The sequence below is a fragment of the Sorex fumeus genome, unplaced genomic scaffold, assembly GCF_029834395.1.
Source record: "Sorex fumeus unplaced genomic scaffold, SorFum_2.1 ptg000165l, whole genome shotgun sequence".
Classification (NCBI taxonomy): Eukaryota; Metazoa; Chordata; class Mammalia; order Eulipotyphla; family Soricidae; genus Sorex; species Sorex fumeus.
Window position 1 is genome coordinate 1,471,076 of NW_026606222.1, and position 14,650 is coordinate 1,485,725.

Here is a 14,650-nt window from a genome sequence, read left to right on the forward strand (position 1 = left end):
CCCCAGCTCTCCCTCTGCTGATCCTTCACACACTCAGTCTCACTGTGGGGAGGCATCCGTGGCTGGCCTGCTTCCAAAAAACTCTGCTTTCTGTTTTATTTTTGTTTGGAGGCTGACCCTGGAGATGTTCAGGGATGACTCCTAGCTCTGCACCTCAGAAATCACTCCTGGCAGTGCTCAGGGGACCTTATGGGGTGCCGGGGAGGGAACCCAGGTCAGAACCCGTGAAAGGCAAAGTGTCCTACCAGCTGGACTTTCTCTCTGGCCCGGCTTCCAGAAAATTCTATCTCCGACCCTCACCGGGGCTAACAGAGGAACCGGCCAGTGCCCACACTGAGGCTGGGGGTGGGGGTTGGGCTCAGGGCGTGGGTGAGGTTCAAGCCCGTTGCCGCAGCCCGAGTGAGGTATCCAAGGGTGGGGTGTCCTTTTGTGACCTCAGAGCCCTGCCCCGCCCGCAGCCCCCCTGCGACGGCGGCTCCCCCTGGGGTCCTGAGAGGCAGCCAAGGGGAAAACGGAGATGGGGTCGCGCTGTGCCAAGCTCAGCACGGGACACGGTGGCCGGGGCCACGAGTCGTCCATGAAGAAGCTGGTGGCCTGCGTGAGCCAGGATAACTTCTCCTTGTCGTCGGAGGAAGAGGAGGAGGACGAGGAGGTGGAGGAGGACGAGGAAGAGGAGGAGGACGAGGAGGTCCCGGTGCAGGGCAAGCTGCTGCTAATGGAGCCTGAGCAGCAGGAGGAGACATCGGAGGAGGACACGGTGACCAGCACGCAGAGCCCCGAGCCGCAGCCCAAACGCCCCTGACCCGCCCCGGACGCGCCCAGCGCCGCTGCAGGGAGGACGTCGAGAGAGTCAATAAAAAGTCTCTGAGCACTTCTCCTCTCTCTGGTCCCCTTCTGCGCCTCGTGGGCGCGTCGGGAAACGTCTGCGTGCACGCGTGAGAGCCAGCACGTGTGTGAGCCTGCCTGCACGTGTGCTCGGCACCCCTGTGGTCCTGCCCCTCGCCCCACGAGGTCCCCTGGCGGCCACTCAGCCGCCCTGGTCCTGGCTCCTCCGTGAGAGCCGACCTCCGCGGTCACCATCGAAGAGGAGGGGGGGAAATGAGGAAAAATGAGACCCCGAGGGAATTCCTAACTTTTGAGCAGCTTTTTAAGAATATTGGCCGGCTCAGCGACAGGGCTCAGGAACGGGATGAGCGGACCCTGAAGCGTTTGAAAGAGACTCAGGTGAGGTTCTCAGATGCTGGCCAGGATGGGTTTTGTCTTAGAATCTAACTTTCTGTTTTTCTGTTGTTTTTTTTTTTCTTTTTGGGTCACACCTGGCGATGCACAGAGGTTACTCCTGGTGGTGCTCAGGGGACCATTTGGGATACTGGGGTGTGCTATCACTCTAGCCCCTAGAACTTCACTTTGGTCCCAATGAATATTTCACAAATGAAGGATTGAGAGAGACGCAGTGGATGAGCTCAGAACCCGATGATCCGGCCCTTTTCCTTGGGCTGGCTGGCTGGTGGGCTCTCCCAGGAAGACCTCCATGTCTCACTCCTACCAAGGGACAAGTGGTTTCTCATTGCTGGGCCACACCGGGCAGTGCTCAGGAATTACCCCTGGCTCGGTGATCGCTCCTGGTGGTGCTTGGGGGACCCTCTGGGGATGCCGGGGACTGCACGGTAGATGACCGTGTGCGAGGCGAGCACCCTCCCCCCTGCCCATCTCCCGGGCCACCGATGAGGGCTGGTCTTCCGGAAGCAGCTCCCGACCGATCAGCCCAAGGGGCAGGGGACTCACCACTGTCCCTAAGGGACGGGGCAGGCGGGCTGGAGTCCTGGGCAGCAGTAGCGCCCCTCAGCCGCCCTCTGCCCCCGCCGGCTCTCAACTCCGCTTGTGCCAAGGAGCCTCTGGCCAGAGGCCAGCCCGCCGTGAGGGCGTCCTGTTCCTTTACCCCAGAGGACAGAGGTGACCTGCCTCACCCCAGCAGCACCCCCTACAGATCTCAGCAGGGTACGGGTCAGGGCACCCGGCGCTTCCCGGGGTGCCTCCACTTTTGGGGGGTTACGTGCACGGGGCCGTGGGAGGCCCCTGGACTCCTTGAAGATCCGGGCCCCCCCGCCAACTCCGTGAATCCAGCCCCCAGGGCAGCCGGCTTTGCCCACCTGCCCCCCTATCCACAGGGTGTCAGGACCTGCCCCCCAGGAGAACAAACGCCATTGCCACACGGTCTCCTGCTGAGCCGGGACACGGGGAGTCCGGAGTCGCCCCTGCCAGCCCCTCCCCCTGACCTCCTGGCTCCCCGAGCAGCCGAGGGCCAGACGAGTTGCTCTCCGCTCTGGGCCTGTCCCCCTGTTCCACTGACCATCCTGCTGACTCCAAGGGGCGAGCAAATGTCCCCTGCTGGTACTGAGGAGCGGGGCTGGACGCAGTCTCCTCCCGCCTGCCCACGGTCCCAGCTCCCGGGGATCCAGGCTACGACACGGCACCAGTGCTCTGAGGGCCGTGGGGGCCCCCGATCGGGACCTTCAGCCCACCTGGCGGATCCAGAGTGCTCCCCACAGAGGGGGGATGCAGATGGTCTTGGGGTAAAGATCCCCAGGCGGTGAAGGGCAGGGGCTTGGTGATGAGGGGGTGGGGCGCATGCAGGCCTCAGGAGCTCCACTCAGAGCCAGGAAGGGGAGATGAGCCCCCAGAAGCAGACCATGACGTATACCGGGTCCAGAGGGGTTTCGGGCCTGCCGGGGTTAGGGTGGGCGCGAAGGAGGGAGGGCCCTGAGTGGGCAGAAGGCTGAGACGTGCTGACCCTTAGGGCGACTACGGGCAGATGCGCCAACGGCTCCCTTCCCCGGGGCCAAAGCCCCGAGTGATTCCAACTGAAAGGAGGGGCTTCCGGAGAGGTGGTCGGGAGGCAGAGCCTGCAGAGGGGCAGTTTCAGGGGCCCCCTGCGGCCACATCCAGCCCCCAGAAACCCACTGCTGGAGGAAGTCCCCGGGCAGAGGAGAGCACTGGGTCCCGGGAGGACTCAACTTTCCTCACCACGTGTCTCGGCCGAGGAGGGGTGGGGACCCTCGCTACATCTCTTCCCACTGTGAAATCCAGCTGGGGAGGGACTGGGCTGGACTCGTCCAACCCCAACCCGGGAGCTGGCCAGCCCCACTGGGCAGGCACCAAGCTCTGTGTCAGGGGCCCCTCCGCCCAGTGGGATGAAAGCGAGAGGGCCTGGGAGACAGCGAGTGAGTGGACGGTGCCTGGACGCTTGGGGAGGGGGCTGGGCGCAGTGGACTCCGCGGGAGTGAGCTTGAGAACACCGACCAGGGGCGATCTGCTCCTGGTCACCCCCCATCATTAACCAGGGCAGCGGTGGCCCCCGGGGTCCTGCAGCTGCCCGCCTGCTGGCCCGCTTGTGACACTGGCCTGTGTGAGGGGCCGGCCGGCATCACAATGCGCCGAGCTATATAAGCTGGCGCCCGCCGGGCCCCCCCTGAAGCTGGGCGTGCTGAAAGGGGAGGAGGCGGCGGCGGGCTGTGACCCCCCCAAGCCTGGCCTCCCATGGACACCAAGACAGAGGCCCACTCCGCCACCCGCGCCCAGAGCCACGCCTGCCACTGGTGTAGTTGCAGTCGCTGTAGCCAGAGCCGCGGCCAGAGCCCCAGCCCGGCCGGCCACCGCAGCGGCGCCCCCGGCAGCCAGAGCGCCCGGCGCAAACGCACCATGCGGGCCCCACGCAGCTCGGCGGCAGCGCGGGCCGGCGCCCACAGCAGCCCCTGCCCCAGGTACAAGAGGCAGGAAGAAAGAAAGGCAAAGAGATGGAGAAGAAAGGCGGCCGAACGGAGCCGGTGTGCGCACCAGGCCAGGAGGCAGGGCAAAGGTACGGGGGCCAGGAGGCAGGGCAGGGCGGCCGGTGGGGACGAGCCTACGAGCAGCCAGACGGGAAGAGGCGGGGAGGGTTGGAGGGTTGGCCGGGCCCTCGAAGGGAGTAAGTGAACAAAGAACGAACAAGCCACGGGGGGCTGGTGGGCTGCGCAGGGTCAGAGGGCGTCAGGAGGCTCTGTCCGGGCCCCTCACGGGTGCCCTTCGCACGTTCTCGCCCCTAGGATGGAAGTAACCGCCGAGCCGGCCCCCACGACCGTTCCTCACTCACTTCCATGCCAAAGAGAAACGGCGACATGCGTGTCAAACATTCTGCCGGGGACACATTTCTGCAGGGAATTCTACACAACATGGATTAAAGCTTGTACACGGACAGGCAGCCCTGGTTTCTTGTGTGCTGTGTGTGTGCGTGTGCGTGAGTGCGTGTGTACACGTGTCCTCATGTGTGTGCATCTGTATGTATGCGTGCCCCTGCGTGTACGGGCATGTACACTGCGTGCACACATGCATATGTACATGTGTGTGCCCGCGAGCTTGCACACGTGTGCTCGCATAAGTCTGTGGCCACTGTGATAGTGGAGGTCTGCGGCTTGGGGAGAACCAGCCGGGGCGGGCGGCAGGCCCATGGAATGCAGGCCTGGGCAGTGGGGTGATGCCCCTCCGCACGTGGACATACGGGGGCCAGTGGGCACGGCTCAGATGTCTGAGCCTCAGCCAGGGACGTGCCCAGGGGACTTGTGCCCGGCACGACGTGCCAGGTGGCCGGGTTGTGGGCAGGGCAATGTGGAGTGCCTGCACTAGGGGGCGGGGCGGCGAGAGGAATAACCCCCACAAGGCAAACACAACATGCGATGCGGCGGCTGGTGTCTACTCTGGCCCTGGCCAGGACGGGCTGGGCGGGAAGGATGCAGAAGAAGGGGCTGGCTCATGGCAAGGATCGTTCCATCCTGCAAAGGAGCACTGTGCAGGGGTATAAGGGCACCAGAGAGAGGCACCGGGGAGGTGCTTGCCTCGCAGGGGCCAAGTTCCCTCCAGTCTCCAGCGCTTCACCTGCCCACCTCAGCCATCTCACCCATCCACCCGCCTGCCTCCTGCACCCATCCAGCTGCCGGCACTCCCTGGAACTTCCCCCTCTGTCTGAAAAGCCCTCAAGTCCAACCTCACCACCTCCAGGAAGCACTCGGGGACTGTGTCTCCCTCCCCCAATAGAGCCCCACTCCCTTGGTCCCAGCTGGTCTCTGGGGTGTCGCTGGCTGCCTCCACTTCTCCCCACTCGTGACTCCTGTGCCCCAGGAAAATGCAACCCTGGGGCAGGGGGAAAGGGGGTAAGCTACCACGGGGCACGCCAGGGACTCAGCCTGGGCAATACCGAGTTCGGGCTCATGTTGGTTCCAGCCACAGTGTCTGGAAAACCTTTCCAAGTTGCTGGACGTTTCACATGTTCAGGGACCCCCTACCCGAAGCTGGGGCGTGAGCAGACAGCTGGCCAGGCTCTCAGTGGCTAGAGCAACTCCTGGCCCCGGTGCCCTGCAGTTGGGGGGGTGCAGGCAGGGAGCGCCTGGCCACTTCAGGACTGCACCCCAGGCCAGAGGCCGCTTTGCCTGGCCAGAAAGAGAAACTGAAACTGCAGCCACACACACACACACACACACACACACACACACACACACACAACCCACCCTGCAGTTTTTGGCACCATCCTGGGTGGCCTTTGGGCTCTGCCCAGAGGGCAGGGGGGCGGCAGTGGGCTGGGTCAGGGCTCTGGGTCCTCTTGAAGGGCTCTGTGCTCCACAAGCACCGCTGGGTTTTGGGGGGGTCTCATGGGGGCCAGAGAGGCCAAGGGGCCGGGGCTTGGGGTCTCACGGTGGGCCCAATCTGGCAGAGTGGACATCCCGGCTTCCAGGCACGTGCCGGGTGCTCAGATGGTTTCTTTTCCTGGGTTTCTGGATCTGGTTTTATTTTGCACCCTGGGCTGCAGAAAAACGAAACCAAGAGGCTTCTGGGCAGTGGAGGACGTGGCCGGCGAGGGCAGCTCACGTGGACACTCACCTCTTCTACAGCTAGGATGCTGGTGGGGTGGGGGCAGGGTGCGCCCTGCAGATGACCCCCAGCCCCCCTCCCCCCTGATGGGCACCTGCAGGGCTGTGAGGCCTTGGAGGACAGGGTACATACTCTTGGGGTCTGGGTTCGGCTCTGCCCCTTGTGAGCTTCAAGACTCCTCCCCAGGCAAGAGGCTCCCCCATCTGAGCCTCAGTTTCCCTTTCTGCGAAATGGTTGCTCAGCTGACACCCACCCAGGCTTTGGCTGTGGGGCAGGGAACCCCACAATAAAGAAGGGATCCTTGCTCCTTCCTGGCAGGGGAGGGAGTCGGGGCGTGGTAACCAGAGGGGGCTGAGGTGCAGAGGGACCCCCAAGGACCCCACTGTGGTGGTCGGGGAGGAGGGGCCTGGGTCTCTCTGGGCCTGCCCCTGAGACAGGCTGGCAAGTCGAGAGGGCCCCAGCTTCTAGAAGGCACTGAGTGGGAGCTGCCGGCCACCGAACTCCCACCCAGGGGTGCACACACAGCAGACACCACAGGTACCAAACCCCTTTGCCTGCGGGGGGTGGGGTGAGGATAGACAGGAGCGCTCACAGACCGCTAGCGGGATGCAGCGGGGACACTTACAAACTACAGGCGGGACAGGACTGGCTGGTTGGGGGGCGCTGGCTCACGAGGAGGGGGGGCGCCCCCGGGCTCTGGCCCATCTCACCCCTGATCCACGGGAGCTTAGAACGGCCGCGCCGAGGGCCACAGAGGAACTCGGGGTGGGGGTGGGTGGGGGGAAGGGGACGCCGGAGGAAGGTGGCCCTGTCCCCCTCCCGAAGGACTGCCAGCCGCGGCCCAGGCTGCAGCCCGGCGGCGCGAGCCGCCTGCAGAGGCCGCTGCGGACCGGCGGCGCGGAAGCCCGCCGCTCCGGGCTGGCGTTTCGGGGTGACCCGCTCCCCCCAGCCCCGGCCCCCCGAGCGCTCTCCTCCTCCCTGGGCCCCGCAGCTTCCCCGCGCGGCAGGGGCCGTGAAGTCTCACGCGCGCGTCCCCCCAGCGCCGCTCGGGGGTGCCGGGTGCGCGGAGGGGCCGGGGCGATGCTCGCAGCAGGGAAGCGGGGGTGCGGGGAGAGGGGAGCCGGCCTGGGACGCCCGGTGCCGCGTCTGAGCGCGGGACCCCCAGCACGCCCGTATTGCGGTGGGAGGACCCAGAGCGCCTCCGCACGTGCCCCCCGCGCCCCGACCCCTGCGGGGAGCGCCCGCGTCCCCAGCTGTCGCGCAGCTGGACGCGCGCCGAGCCTGGCGGGGCGGGGCGGGGGTGGGTGGGTGTTGGGGACCGCGGGGCCGGCCCCGCCCGGCTTCCGAGGAACTGGGCCCACAGGCGGGCGCCCCTCCCGGCCGCCCGGCTTCCTCCGAAGCCCGCGGTCAGGTCGCTCGCCGCTTCCCAAGAAGTCGGGGCCGCGGACACGCGGGACGGCGGCCTGGGAGGGGCAGCGCGGGGGGCGGGGGGTGGAGGCGGGGGTGGCGGCGGGACCCCCAGGTGCGAGGAGCGGCGGCGGGCGGGTGGGCTTCTCGGGGGCGCGGGCGGCACGCGGGGGCGCGGGTGGCCCCCGGGGGCGCGCGGGGCTCGGAGCGCGGGCGGTCCCGGGGCGCGCGGGGCTCGGGGGCGGGTGGGGGGCGTGGGACCGGCCCAGCCGGCCCGTCGCGTCCGGCCCCCGCGAGAAAAGAAACCGAAAGTGGCGCTGCGGGGCGGGGCGGGGCGGGGCGGGGCGGGGCGCGGCGAGCGGGGCGGCGCGGCGGGCGGGGCGGCCCGAGCGCCCGCATAAAAGGGCCGGTGCCGGGGCGGGCGCGGGGGAGCGAGCTGCGGCCGTGGCTGCTGCACGGCTCTCGGCCCCGGAGCATGCGCCAGAGCCGCCCCGGAGCCCCCCGCCAGCCCCGCCCGCGGCGCCCCGCGTCCCGCCGCCAGGTGAGCCCCGGGCCGGAGCCGGGAGGGGGCCGGGGGTGGGGGCGCGCGGGACGGCGGGGGCGGCGCGGCGGGGTCGCGGCGGCCGGCCCCATCCCGGGCCGACCCCGGACCGCACACCCTCCGCACACGCACACGCGCGCGCACACGCACCCCGCACCCCGCACCCCACCCCGCCCCGCGAGCGCGCGGGTGCACGCGCGGGAGTCCCGCGGCGCCGCGTTTCTGCCGCTCTGCCCAAGTGGCCCGAGCGGGCGCCGATGCCCCGGCCCGGCCGGCAGGCGGCGGCCGTGGGCGGCGAGAGTCCGGGCAGGCGGCGCCCCTGGCACCCCTCCACGCCCCCCTGGTCCTCCCCGGGCCCCGGGGCCACGCGGGAGCGCCCGCGCCCGCGCCGAGCCCGCGCGCGCCCCGCTCACCCGCGCCTCTCCGTGTCCCCGCAGCGCAGCCCCGGACGCTATGGCCCACCCTCCCGGCCGGCCCCGCGTGTAGGATGGTAGCGCGCAACCAGGTGGCAGCCGACAATGCGGTCTCCTCCTCCACGGCACCCGAGCCCCGACGGCGGCCCGAGCCCTCCTGCGCCGGGGCCCCCGCGCGCCCGCGGCCCTGCCCGGCGGCGGCGGCGGCGGCGCCCGGCCCGGGCCCCGGCGACACGCATTTCCGCACGTTCCGCTCGCACGCCGAGTACCGGCGCATCACCCGGGCCAGCGCGCTGCTGGACGCCTGCGGCTTCTACTGGGGGCCCCTGAGCGTGCACGGCGCGCACGAGCGGCTGCGCGCCGAGCCCGTGGGCACCTTCCTGGTGCGCGACAGCCGCCAGCGCAACTGCTTCTTCGCGCTCAGCGTGAGGATGGCCTCGGGCCCCACGAGCATCCGCGTGCACTTCCAGGCCGGCCGCTTCCACCTGGACGGCAGCCGCGAGAGCTTCGACTGCCTCTTCGAGCTGCTGGAGCACTACGTGGCCGCCCCGCGCCGCATGCTGGGCGCCCCGCTGCGCCTGCGCCGCGTGCGGCCGCTGCAGGAGCTGTGCCGCCAGCGCATCGTGGCCGCCGTGGGCCGCCAGAACCTGGCGCGGGTGCCCCTCAACCCCGTGCTCCGCGACTACCTGAGCTCCTTCCCCTTCCAGATCTGAGCGCGCGCGCGCGGGCGCGGCAGCATTAGCGGGCGGCCGCCGGCGGGCCTGGTTACTCTGTTTCCCAGTGTTGTTACATTGTTATTCTTATTGTTATTATTGTTGCGGTCGCCGTCCCGGGACCGCGCGGGCGCCCGCCCCGCGGGGGGTGGAGGGGCGCGGGGCCCCGCGCGGCTCCCCGCTGGAGAAGACCCTCCCGACCTCCCCCCCACGGGGGGGGGAGGCGCCCCCCTTCTTGGTGCTCCCTCTGGGTCCCGCACCCCGGTTGTTGTAGCAGCTTGACTTAACTGTGTCTGGGGCCAGGACCCGAGCCCGTACCTCTCACCCCTTCATGTTTACATACACCCAGAATCTTTGCACAAAACAGGGGTTGGGGAGGGTCTCTGGCTTGATTTTTCTGCTGTGCAGAATCCTATTTTATATTTTTACACCGGTTTAGGTATAATAAACTTTGTTATGAAAGTTACTTACTTACTTTTGGTTTTCCTTTCCAAGGAAAAGAGGATACTGGTGCGCGGGCTTTGCGCAGGGGTTTGAGGAGGTCCGCGGTTCGGCATGGGGCCTGAGAGGGGTGAGGGGACACTCCTCACCCGCTCGCTGCCTGGTTAGGGGTCTGGGTGCTGGGGCATGGCGGGCCGAGCTGGCAGTGGGCTGGTCCGCGGACCACTCGACTCTCCACAGCCGACCCTGAGCCCGGCTCCTCCTGGGTCCCACAGGGGAGAAGCCCCCGGGGGCGTCTCTGGCTGAGCACCCCGCCTGTGATGTGAGAGGACCAACTGGCCCCAACTGGCCCCGGAGGAAACGTCTCTCATTCTGAGACCACAACCACTTCCAGGAGGCGGTGGGCGGGGGTGCGGCAAACGCAGTCAGACCTGGCATCCAGGGAGCCCGGGGCAGCGGGCACTGGGGCAGGGGCTAGACTTCGCGGGGGTCCCCCCACCCCGCCCCCGATCCGGCTCCTGCCCTTTCTTGGGGGGAGGAGAGAGGTGGGGTGGGGGGGAAATGCAGCTTTGAGAGCCTGCAGGCGGCTTGTGGTCTGTGGTGCTGGAGGGACGTGCTAGTGGCCTGGGGCAGGCCTGCTGCTGGGCCCCTGCTGGCCCCTAGGGGCAGGTAGGTGTGCCTGGGAGGATGGGTACTGTGGCCTCATGGGATTTGGGGTACAGCCGAATTTTGGTTGTCCCCTGTCCTGCAGAGAAGCAGAGCAGAGTGGCCCCCCGTGTTATGTTCCTGAAATTAACTTGATAGCGGGTGTGTGTGTGTGTGTGTGTGTGTTTGTGGGGTGTGTGTGTGGCAAGCTTGTTCCACCAAGAGACAGGGTTTTAGAGATGGTCTCGAGGTGCCTCTCTTTAGAACCCCGTCCCCAGGGTCCTTCCCTGGGCCTATCCTGTCCCAGGGAGCTGTCCAGAGGGCAGCCGACAGGCCCTCTGTGGGGACCCAGAGCACTGGTTAATCCCCAGGACCGGCCCAAGAGCCATGAACCTCTTCCCCATTGGACAGAAGGGAACACTGAGGCACTGAGGTCACATGGCTTGAGACAGACAGAGTTCCTTCCTTTCTCGTTCTTAGTTTTGGGTCACACCCAGCAGTGCTCAGGGCTGGCTCCTGGCTCTGTGCTCAGGGGTCACTCCTGGAGGTCTCCCGGGAGCACTGCTGGGGGTTGGCCCCTGCTCAGTTGCATCCAGGGGCCCTCCCTACCCACTGTGCCTCCCTACCCCCTGGAGCCAGACTTTTAAACTGCATCAAGGCTGTGCCACCAGGTCATGCTGCCTTCCTGCCGGTGGTCCCCACGGTGGGACTTGGGGCACTGTGCCAGGCCCCCAGTTATCGCAACCGGAACGCTCCATCTGCCCGCAGCTTTGCCATCAAGGTCTTGTTAGGCTCGAACCCACAGAGGGACAATTACTAGGTCACCAACAGTGGGAGCTTGGATTATTATTACTATTATTATATATTTGGTCTCTCTCCCCTTTAAACACAGGTCAAAAATCCCAAGTCCACGACACAAAACCCTTTTCCCTCCAAAGACCTCAAAGGAGGCATTTCTGGCGGTGTTCCCCATAGCCGGCCCCTCTTCGCGCACTTCTGGAGAAACCCAGACGTTGCTGGGGCACCCCAGACCCCAAGTGGTGCTGGGCCTTGGGCACAGGGTTGGGGGGGTGGTGCATGCCGTGTGGTGACTCCCCTGGTGAAGTGATTCTCAAACCTCAGGCTCATGATTCAGCAACACTGACGTCAATTTACAAGAATGAAAAGTGAGAGGGTGTGTGTGTGTGTGTGTTTGTGTGTGTGTGTGCGTGCGCGCGTGTGTAGGGGGGTGGGGCCTGCAGAATGGGGGAAAAGAGTCTTTTGTGGGGGCATGGGGAGGCTTTACATTCAGAGGTACTCAAGGCCATGCTGTGTTGGGGGTGAAATCCGAGGTCCGGGGCCAGAGCAGTAGCAGAGCAGGTAGGGTGTTTGCCTTGCATGCGGCCGACCCGGGTTCGATTCCCAGCATCCCATAGGGCCCCCCGGGCACCGCCAGGAGCAATTCCTGAGTGCAGAGCCAGGAGGAACCCCTGTGCATCGCCGGGTGTGACCCAAAAATTAAAAGAAAAGAAAAAAGAATTCCGAGGCGCTCGCCACCCATCTCCCTGGCCGGAGGATTTCTTTACAGGGACACGGGCATCGGGCATCGAGGCTCGTGGAGCTGGGGCGTCAAGGCCTGCTTGAGAAACGGGGCAGGGGCGGTTCAGAGAGGGGCAGTCACTTGGGGTCCCACAGCTGCAAAGTAGTCGCCAAGACGCGCCTGAGCACAGCTGAAAGAAAACGGGAGCCGCTGGGGATGTCACACAGACAGGAAACGAGAGTTTGTGTGTGTGAGTGGGGGTGTGTGTGTGGGGGGGCGGCTGCATCCCGCGGCCCTGCCTGGCGGGCTCCATCTCCCAACCGCAGCGGCAGGAAGTGGAGGTGCGGACGCCTCAGAGCACGGGGTGGCAGAGCAGCCACGTGGCCGGGCCCCTGGGTGCTGACAGCGGGGGGCTGCCCGCCAGGCCGGGCCCTGGCACCAAGCGGGCATCGTTCTAAGGTGGCGGGCTGCGGCGGACACCGCAGATCTTGCTCCCCTGGCGGTTCCCTGGCGAGGCTCAGAAAAGAAAGTGCAACCAGGGAGGAAACTGCCCGTGAGTGACGGGGTTGGGGGTGGCACAAGGGGTGTCTGGGGCGGGGCATGGGCTGGTCGGGGAGGCCTCGGAGTCCCCACCCTGGACAGACACCGGCTGGACTTCAAGCAGGGGCTAGGGTGGGTGGACGTGTGTGCAGGGATAGCGCGCCCCACTCGCCGCAGGGGAGGACCTGGGGGTGGCCAGGTGTGACCAGGCTCCAAGCTCTTCCCCGTGGGTCTGTTTCCGCCCCCTTCGTTCAGGGCAGAGCGGACCCCAACTCCGGAGCAGGATGCGCAGGACCTGCAGGGGCTGGACAGCGGCCAGGGAAAGGTGGCTGGACGCGCCCTGGGCCTCCCACCCTGCCCCCCCCAACAGGTCCCCACCCCCACCCCCGGGGCGCTCACTCAGCACCCTCTCCCGTGCCCTCTCCCGTGCGCGCTTTATTTCAGTGCGACTGTATTTCATTAGCTTCCCGGCCTGGCCCCAGCGCCCAGGGCATAGCCTTGCTCTCCTGCTCAGTGACAGCTGCTGGCCCCGGGGGAGTGTTCGTGGGCAGCAAATTCACGCAGAGGCCAAGAGCGCGCAAGGCGGGTGCCCGGGGCACCGTGGTTCCCTGGCCCAGCGATACACGCACCAGCCTGGTGGGAACTCGATTGTCCGTAGCTGGGGTGTTTGGCCAGAGGTGACCCCCCCCTTCTCTCTGCACGGTGCACGGACCCGGAGGGGATGCTGCCAAGATGAAACGCCAGTTCCACGGCCCACCGCCCACCAGCCCTTCCAGCGCAGCTCCACGCGCTCCCCACAGGCAGGACGTGGGAGGCTGCTCCTTAATGGGCTACCAAGTCCAGCCTCCATCTGAGCGGCGGCAACGTCAGCAGGAGAGCACAGTGACGTCAGCATCAGCACAGTGGCATCAGCATCAGCACAGTGGCGTCAGCATCAGCACAGTGACGTCAGCATCAGCACGAGAGCGCCGTGGCGACCTGCCACCCCGCTGGAGTCCACGTGAAGCTCCGGCCCCGCGGGGTCCCGATGCCACCGTGTGCGTGCTGCCCGCTGGCCATCAGCTGGCCGGACCCTCCAGCCCCGGGAGCGTGCCAGGGAGTTTCACGAGAGCGACCTCTCTTCCCCGTCCCCCCAAGTGCCCGGTGTCCGCACTCACACCTGCCTCCCACAGCCCCATTGTGAGATCCAGATGAAACAAAAGGGTCCTTGACACGAGGGGATATCCATGGGGGTCTCGTCTCGATGGCTTTGAAAAAGTGCCTTTTGGGGCTGGAGGGATACAGGCTGAGGACGGTGCTTGCCATGCTAGCGCCAACACCCCACAGGGTCCCTCGAGTCCCACCAGGATGATCCTTGAGCACAGAGCCAGGAGTAAGGTCAGAGCATTGCCAGGTGTGATCCTCCGCCTCCCCCCTCCCCCCCAAAAAAGCCTCTTCCTAAGCTCCAAGTGCCCACTCCTTACAAGGGGCATCCTGGGAACGAGACCCGAGAACGGCCGGAAGTGCTTTCCCGTCCCTGTCGGTCAAGCTGAAGCTCTTCCCCGTGGGTCTGTGTTTCCGGCACGTTCCCTGCTGGCCACTCTTCTCTTTCTGCGGTTGCCCTCTCTGAGGAGGGCAACCAAGGCTGGGGGTTCTCCAGGCAGTCAGGAGCCCCCGCAGCAGGTGGGGACGCCTAGACACCAATTGGCACGGGCCAGGCCAGGAAAATATGAGAGGGACGGTGACATTCAGGGGACCTGTGCAGAGAGGCACAGCCTCCCTCCCCCCGCGGGCACAGCCGGGAGCGGCAGGGGAAGAGGGTGAGGAGGGGGCAAGCCTTGGCACTCTGGGAGGCAGCAGAGGGGGCCCGGGATTCGGGTTCAAATCCTGATGGCGACAACTGCATGTCCATCGAAGGAGAGCCAGGCCCCTTGTGCCCTACCGTCGGCTCAGGCCCCAAGGCTTTCCCGCCAATCACCCCCAGAGGAATTCTCCTGATGGGTGTTCCTTCGAAGCCTGCAGCTGCCCAGACGCCTCTAACGATCATGAACAAAAAACTTCGCATTGGGGTTGGAGCGAGAGTGCAACGGGGAAGGCGTTTGCCTTGCACGAGGCTGACCCGGGTTCGATCCCCAGCATCCCATAGGGTCCCCTGAGCACCACCAGGAGTCATTCCTGAGTGCAGAGCCAGGAGGAACCCCTGTGCATCGCTGGGTGTCCGTCACTCATGGGTAGTTAAAAAAAAAAAAAGGCTCACATCACACATGCGGTTCTGTGTCCTGTTTGCTGTGCCTGGAGACCAGCTCACCCACGCCTGGAGACTGATGCTGAGCACCTCACCGAACGCTGGCGAGAATGGACATCCTCACGACGGTCATGCAGAAATGCAAGGCACAGGGGCTGGAGACGGGGCGGTCCCCAACACCGTCTGTGGCACGCCAGCAGCCGTCCCCGAGCACAGAGCCAGGACTAAAGGGCAGAGCGATGCCAGAGGTTGGCCCCCAGGCCCCCAAAATAAACACGCCATTCACGACCTACTCAATCACTTTGCCGT

At 66.3% G+C, this 14,650-nt stretch overlaps 3 protein-coding genes across 3 annotated transcripts; all 3 read left to right on the top strand.

Moving 5' to 3' along the window:
* The first annotated feature begins 517 nt into the window (after positions 1-517).
* Positions 518-802, top strand: PRM3 (protamine 3). Its single transcript, XM_056107432.1, has one exon. It carries the CDS (start codon positions 518-520, stop codon positions 800-802), a length of 285 nt encoding a protein of 94 aa, XP_055963407.1.
* A 2,735-nt stretch (positions 803-3,537) lies between these two features.
* Positions 3,538-4,093, top strand: LOC130016698 (nuclear transition protein 2-like). The gene is made up of 2 exons (XM_056107433.1): positions 3,538-3,856; positions 4,083-4,093. The coding sequence occupies exons 1-2, from the start codon at positions 3,538-3,540 to the stop codon at positions 4,091-4,093; spliced, it is 330 nt and encodes a 109-aa protein (XP_055963408.1).
* A 3,643-nt stretch (positions 4,094-7,736) lies between these two features.
* On the top strand, positions 7,737-9,438 carry SOCS1 (suppressor of cytokine signaling 1). The gene is made up of 2 exons (XM_056107404.1): positions 7,737-7,846; positions 8,284-9,438. Exon 2 carries the CDS (start codon positions 8,334-8,336, stop codon positions 8,970-8,972), a length of 639 nt encoding a protein of 212 aa, XP_055963379.1. The 5' UTR covers positions 7,737-7,846; positions 8,284-8,333; the 3' UTR covers positions 8,973-9,438.
* The last annotated feature ends 5,212 nt before the right edge of the window (positions 9,439-14,650 follow it).

Bases quoted from the DNA above. Each gene is read 5' to 3' on its own strand.
- PRM3 (XM_056107432.1), top strand. From the start codon at position 518: ATGGGGTCGCGCTGTGCCAAGCTCAGCACGGGACACGGTGGCCGGGGC.
- LOC130016698 (XM_056107433.1), top strand. From the start codon at position 3,538: ATGGACACCAAGACAGAGGCCCACTCCGCCACCCGCGCCCAGAGCCAC.
- SOCS1 (XM_056107404.1), top strand. From the start codon at position 8,334: ATGGTAGCGCGCAACCAGGTGGCAGCCGACAATGCGGTCTCCTCCTCC.